The sequence below is a fragment of the Peromyscus eremicus genome, chromosome 7, assembly GCF_949786415.1.
Source record: "Peromyscus eremicus chromosome 7, PerEre_H2_v1, whole genome shotgun sequence".
Lineage (NCBI taxonomy): Eukaryota > Metazoa > Chordata > Mammalia > Rodentia > Cricetidae > Peromyscus > Peromyscus eremicus.
This window is the reverse complement of record NC_081422.1, coordinates 57,920,123-57,926,909: the sequence shown is the minus strand read 5'-3', so window position 1 is coordinate 57,926,909 and position 6,787 is coordinate 57,920,123. Positions and strand designations below refer to the sequence as shown.

The window sequence follows — 6,787 nt, the reverse complement described above, 5'->3', positions numbered from 1 at the left end:
GTAGTATCTGGTTATCTATATCAGTGGGTTTTGTTTTTTCTAATCTCATATGCCACAGAACCTAGAGTTTCTCAGACATGCTGTATCCCATGATCTCAGTACGAGTTTAACTCAATTTCATTTTTCATTGAATTTTTATATCATCAAAAAGTCTATGCCCAAAGTTAACACATTGCTATCTGACCACATGTTAATTTGATGATAGGTTAGTTTAGTGTAGTTCTCAATTTTCTGCTGCCATTTGAATAGATAGATAGATAGATAGATAAAACAGAAGCATGTGCTCATGCTTAAGGTGAAACATTAAAAATCCACTTTTTAAGAAATTGTTTCTCTGGAAAGATCAGGATTTTTCTGAATAGCAAACAGCCAAAGCAGAAGATGTAGGAAAGAATACAAGCTATAACTGTCACTGTTTTACAATTTAAAAAACCACAGTTGAAAGTGCAGTGACAGTGGGCCTGGCTGGGCATCCTTGCTACGAAAGTTCTCGGTCTGCTCTTACCTATGTCTTCACTGTCCAGGCTCCCTCCACTCTTTCCCACTTTCTGAATCTGGTTCTGCAAATGCCACATTTATTATTTTATCTACTTGATTTACCTCTAATAAATCCCCTCCCCACTCAAAACAAAACCCAAAGACAACAAACCATCCTTGATTTTGTTGTGGAGCCAGTTTACCTACGATATTACTATTAAAAACATAAATTTATAAGTGTTTAAAAATAAACACATTGCATTTATAATTTACTTTATATGTTGGAATTCTGTGACAGATTTTGTCTGAAAAAGGACTCTATTATTAAAACTTTGAAAATGATGGCACTGCAGCATCTCCCCACCTCCCTTCAACAATCCTCCTAGTTACTCTTCTTCATAGATAAACACATCATGCCTCCACCTAAATTTTTTTCTGAAAAAAATTGGTATCTAATAGGGAATCTTATAAAATTCAAACTATTTGTATAACTACAAGACCTCCTAAATATTTGACCTCTTTGTAGAATGAACTCAATGTTAACTATCTCAAAAGTGGAGACTATAAAAAACAAATTCTACATCCTTCTTGAATTTTCAGCAAATAATGATTGCTATATGGTACCTACACACATAATTACCTCATTTGCGTAAGGTGCTTTCCAGAAACCTCTTCCTATTTATGTGTTCTCTCCACGTAAGTTGAGGACAACTAAGAGTAACAATACTTCAGAAAACAAGTGGTATGTTAGGCATTACCTCAATATGCTACAAAGTTTGAGAAATGCTTTCCTTACAATAATAGATTAAAAGTGAGTGATTGAGGATTATATAGGTGGGTGACTACCATCTCCTGTTCTGGTATTTACCGTGTTCTCAGGAGGGAGGTGTCTCTGAGCTTCAGGGCACTGAATGAGAAAGACTCCTTTCTTCTTTTCAGGTTCGCTTGGTTTTTTGTTTGTTTGTTTGTTTTTTGAGACAGGCTCTCCTCTGTGTAGCCCAGCCTGGCCTCCAACTCCGCATCCTCACACCTCAGCCTCTTCAGTGCTGGGATTACAGGCAAGGGCTACCACGCCTGACCCTTTTATTTATTTATTTACTTATTTGGTTTTTCGAGACAGGGTTTCTCTGGTGTTTTGGTGCCTGTCCGGATCTCGCTTTGTAGACCAGGCTGGCCTTGAACTCACAGAGATCCACCTGGCTCTGCCTCCCAAGTGCTGGGATTAAAGGCGTGCGCCACCACCGCCCAGCGCCTGACCCTTTTAAATCTTGCACTATCTAGGTAGGATTCAGTCTGGACAGTGAACGCCACTGTGAGGACATCAGCAAAAAAGTGCCATCCGAGGTCACCAGATGTCGAGGCCAGGCCACTAACAGGCCTTGGTGTCAGCTCACTTGCCGGAGCACACCTCCCGCTCCTCAGCATCCCTGAGCAGCCCAGCGCCTGAATCTACCAGTCAGCTGTTCAGGTGGGTTGTTTAACATTCGCGTTTCTCTCCCCTCTCCACGGTTACAAATGATACCTGAGGCCACAGGTGACATTTTTTTTTTTTTTTCGGATTTGCGCAGTCGCTCCGCCCTCCCGTCCGCCAGAGGCCACGGGCCGCTGTGCGCACGCGCCACACCCCAGACCACCCAGGGCGCTCTCACCCGCGCGCCGCCCGCTGGGCGTTCCCAGCCCATGCCGGGGGACGGGGGTGGGGAAGTGCGCATGCGCACGCACTCCGGGCGGCCCCGCCCCCGGAGGCGCGCCCCCAGGGGCCCGGGGCCTGCTCTTTGGCGCGCCCCGGTCATGGAGGCCCTGCGGAGGGCCCACGAGGCCGCGCTGCGGCTGCTGCTGTGCAGGCCCTGGGCCCTGGGCGCCGCCTCCCGCCCGAAGCCCCGCGCCTCGGAGGTGCTGACGCGGCACCTGCTGCAGCGGCGCCTGCCGCACTGGACCTCCTTCTGCGTGCCCTACAGCGCGGTCCACAACGACCAGTTCGGCCTGTCGCACTTCAACTGGCCCGTGCCGGGCGCCAACTACCACGTCCTGCGCACCGGCTGCTTCCCCTTCATCAAGTACCACTGCTCCAAGGCGCCGTGGCAGGACCTGGCCGCGCAGGACCGCTTCTTCACGGCGCTCAAGGTCATCAACCTGGGTGAGTGGCGGCGCCCTCGCCTGACCCAGGGACTCCTCCGGCCCTGGGGGACGGCTCCTGACCCACTAGCACGCCGCTCAGCCCCAGCGGGCTGCCTGCATCTCCCTTGAGGTCGTGCCCTGCCACTGTCCAGGCAGGAGGACCCTGCCTTGGGCAGCGAGGAGCGAGTCAGGAAACGCCCCCGCTTAGACAGTGGCTCTCTAGTTGCTTGGCAGGAGACATTCCCGCGCTCATCACTGGGAGCCTTTGGAGGACAAAAACTGGACGGACTTCTAAAGTTTCTTTGTCTTCTTTTTGTTGAAATCTCAGCAAGTGTGTTTTGCTAAGAGCAGTAGGTTTTCTCCAGTCATAATTTTCTCAGGTGAAAGATATTTGAAAGAGGCTGCCTGGTTAGTTCCTGAAGATCTAATTCTGACTATCTCCTCCCGCTAGATGTTTATGTTCTTTCGGTTTATCAGCAGGTAATGGATCGTAGAGGTGATAGCATTTTATAGAGGACGGAAAAAATACAAGTCCTCGAGATGTTTTGAACCTATTAATAGCTACTAAAAAAAAGAAAAAAAAACTTAGATATAGATTTCAGTCACTCAAACGCTACACAGGGAAGCTGAATCAGTATAACCCCAATTTTTTTTAATCCAAAATTACATTAAACTCTGTGCAACTGTACTAGTGTTACAGATAATCCAATAGTTCATTAAATTGAATAAGGCATAGTCATTTCTGCTTATAACTCATATCTCATTTAAGGGATTTTTGAACTATTGTGTCACTGGCACTGCCCTAGGCTTAATCCAGGAAGGAGATTATACAGCAATGTATATAATCCTTTTAAAATGTCTCATTACTTGGCTGATGGATTATACAGAGCATGCCCACTAACTGAGATTGGTATGAAGTTGATATGTGATGATTTAGAAACTTGAGGCTGAAAGTATGTGGAAAAGCTGGAGTGCTAACTAGTTGTGAAAATGAGTTTATTTTTAGCATTTTCAGAGTCAGTAGGAATCATTCTTTTCCAAACATAGAGTGACAGATAGGAAAACTGTAAGGCCAAGTGATAGGTAAACTGAATAGACTGAATCCTTTATTTAAAATGTCACAATTTAAAATTAACATTTCCTTTAAGATAACTGTCATGATTAAGGGCTCTCTTTTAGGTGTAGGTCATTAAGACACCAAAAGAAAAAAAATTCACATTCTCACATAGAAAAGTAAAACCTTTTTAAAAAACAACAGATGTAGGGGTGATTTTTGTTTGTTTTTTAGTGTGGAAGAGGAATTTAATAGTCCGTGGGCTTCTAGAAATTCTAAAAACTGCAACGTAAATAGGAAGAAGAGTTTTAAGTACAGCAAAGAGAGAAAGTGTTCCTGTGTGCTTTAATACAAATTGTCTTTCTCTGAAATATTTTTCTGGGCTTTTTACCAATTTAGTAATGTTTATTATGGGTTTTTTTTTTTTTTGGTCTAAACTAAGGAAAATATGAATTAAGTAACAGGATCCAGTTTGCCTCTCTGGATCATGAAGTCCTTGGTTGGTAATAAGAATACAAAGGATTTTATTCCTCGTCCTCCCTTCTAAATGAGTAGTAAACAGAATAATTCATTTTCTGTTTTGTAAATAATAAGGATTTCTGTTTACTCATTTTTAGCCTTTCTTCTCCACCCTCCCTTCAATGGAACTGACATTTTACTGATGGTTTATCAGTCTAAAAGTATCCTGCTGGGAACTAAATTAAGATTTAAGAAAAGCAACTTACAGTTGGAATAAATGGGTAATAGAAGCCTTACTACAAAGTTCCAATTGTTTTAAGTCCTTAATTCGACAATTGTTTACCTACTGTTCAGTTAACTCAAAATGAATGATTATGCAAAGAACTGTTTCTCAAGTACATTTTGATGTTCTCTGTCTCTGGTAGTCTGAATTTTTCATTTCATAGAATCTTAAAGATTTTTATTTCGAAGCATACAAACTAAATATTTTTAATCTGTGAAATACAGAGGCAACAAATCTTTCTTAATAATGCATTATTCTTGCATTCTAGAGTGGAAAAAACTCATTCATTCCAACAGAGAATTTCTGACTCCCTTATCAACTCTGACCCCTGTCAGTAAGCATGACTGATAATGTTTCCTTTGTGTGCTTATTATTAAAGTAGTAATCATTAATCAGTTCTTTATTTTATTAGGGGGCATTTATTTATATGATTTGTTTTCAAAAGTATAAATTTTAAAAGAATATTTACCTGAAAGCTGTGATAAATACCATAAAAAATGACTCTAAGGGTCACTACTGTTCCTTACACTCAACCCTTAGTGTTGATTTAAAATGCACATTGTGTCTGTCTATAGAGAAAACTAGTAATTGCTTCTGAGGCCTTTGAAATTCCTCATCCCATGATTTTCAGGTTTTGGAGTGGTGGTGTCATATTGGAATTCCTTTTTTACTATTATTTCCACCTGTACCCCACACTCCTTTCTTACATATGCCTACCTGTCACATTCTTCTCTTGTCTGTCTGCCTTCCCTCCACACACCACTTGATCTGCTTTCTCTTTTTTCCTTTTTCTTTTTGGATGAATGATTTGCAAATAGCTTTATTATTGTAGTTTTTGAGGATTTATTTTTGTGGCAGTCCCTTGAGATATTTGAGATTCTTTGGGGCATGACCAGGGCAAAGACAGGAGTGTAGTATAGAAAGTTCCATAGGCGTTCCAGGCAATTCTGTGGTAATAAATTACAAGCTGCAACCCAGTATGCTCCTAAAAGTAGAAAAGTACCTGAACAGGAGGCATCAGGCGCCCCACCCCACCATCTCATTACCAGCTGCTGAAGCCTCCTCCATTAGCTCTGGCATCACAGAGTATTCAAACACAGAGATTCAACGGGAGCATATCACAGTGAGGATATTCCTGGAGGAAAGGAAGAAAAATCAGCAGTACGATCAGTCTTGAATATGTGTTGTTTTCTCTACTAACTAGAAAGAGATTTTCCAAATGAGCAGTTATCTTTCTGAATTGCCTCTTTCTGCCCATTTCCCACATGGAAGCAATAAAATTAATATTTGTGCAGGGCCTACAATATTTGTTTTTGATCTGTGTGCCTGTGGTTTTATACACACACACACACACACACACACACACACACATGCAGAGTGTTTTTAAATATGTTAATAGTCATTGATTTTAAATAAGTGCCTTAAAAGTTAAGAATTATGGAAGTCTGTTTTACATCCAACTAGCATCATATGCATATGAATCCATTTTCTGGATGGTATGCATTTAGTTTGATATATAACATGCAGCAGTTAATCTCAAATAAAACAGGAAAACCTTATTAATGGCAGTCTTCAAAGAGAGAGAGAGACTTTGTGGAGTCCATGCAGATAAGCTGAAACAAGATTGTTTTCAAATCAATTACAAAATTACTAATGAGAGTGTTCTTTGTTATACCAATACACTAAAATCTTCTTAAAAGTTAGATTTTGAAGACAGTTATTTGACCCAGTTTCTAATTTGAACAAAAATTTCTTTATCCATCAGTGTTCCTATCTAACTTAAAGAACAACAAAGTGAACCTAGTAATTTTAGCTTAAAGCAAATAATCAGGGACATTTACAACCAAATTAATGGATATTCTTATAAAATTACTTCACAATTAATTGACAATAATGAATTAAGCAAGTGCTCTGCATTAAAGTTTACATCAGTCTCATCTATATTTTTAAAAAATCTAGGCTCACATAATTGCCACTGTGTTCCACAAAGAGATAAAGTCCAGCTCTTCAGTAATCATAGTGAGCATCTGGTCATATATTTCTGTTTCTATAGCTTTATGTTAACATTGCTGAAGACTGTTTACACGATCAGTAACATGACATGTTAGTACATGATTAATAAGCACTGATCTTCTCACGTAACATATTCATTTGTTTTCTAGGTATTCCAACTTTATTATATGGACTTGGCTCCTGGTTATTTGCCAGAGTCACAGAGACTGTTCATACCAGTTACGGACCAATAACAATCTATTTTCTAAATAAAGAAGATGAAGGTGCCATGTATTGAAAGTATGCATTGAAAAATACAAATATCAATGAATTTGTTCCCTTGTATGTGTGTGTGCGTGTGCAATATTTATTTTTGATCTTTTAAAATAAAATGCTGGCAAACA

At 40.4% G+C, this 6,787-nt stretch overlaps 1 protein-coding gene across 1 annotated transcript; it reads left to right on the top strand.

Moving 5' to 3' along the window:
- Positions 1–2,253: 2,253 nt before the first annotated feature.
- Positions 2,254–6,787, top strand: C7H15orf61 (chromosome 7 C15orf61 homolog). The gene is made up of 2 exons (XM_059268068.1): positions 2,254–2,614; positions 6,554–6,787. Exons 1-2 carry the CDS (start codon positions 2,269–2,271, stop codon positions 6,679–6,681), a joined length of 474 nt encoding a protein of 157 aa, XP_059124051.1. The 5' UTR covers positions 2,254–2,268; the 3' UTR covers positions 6,682–6,787.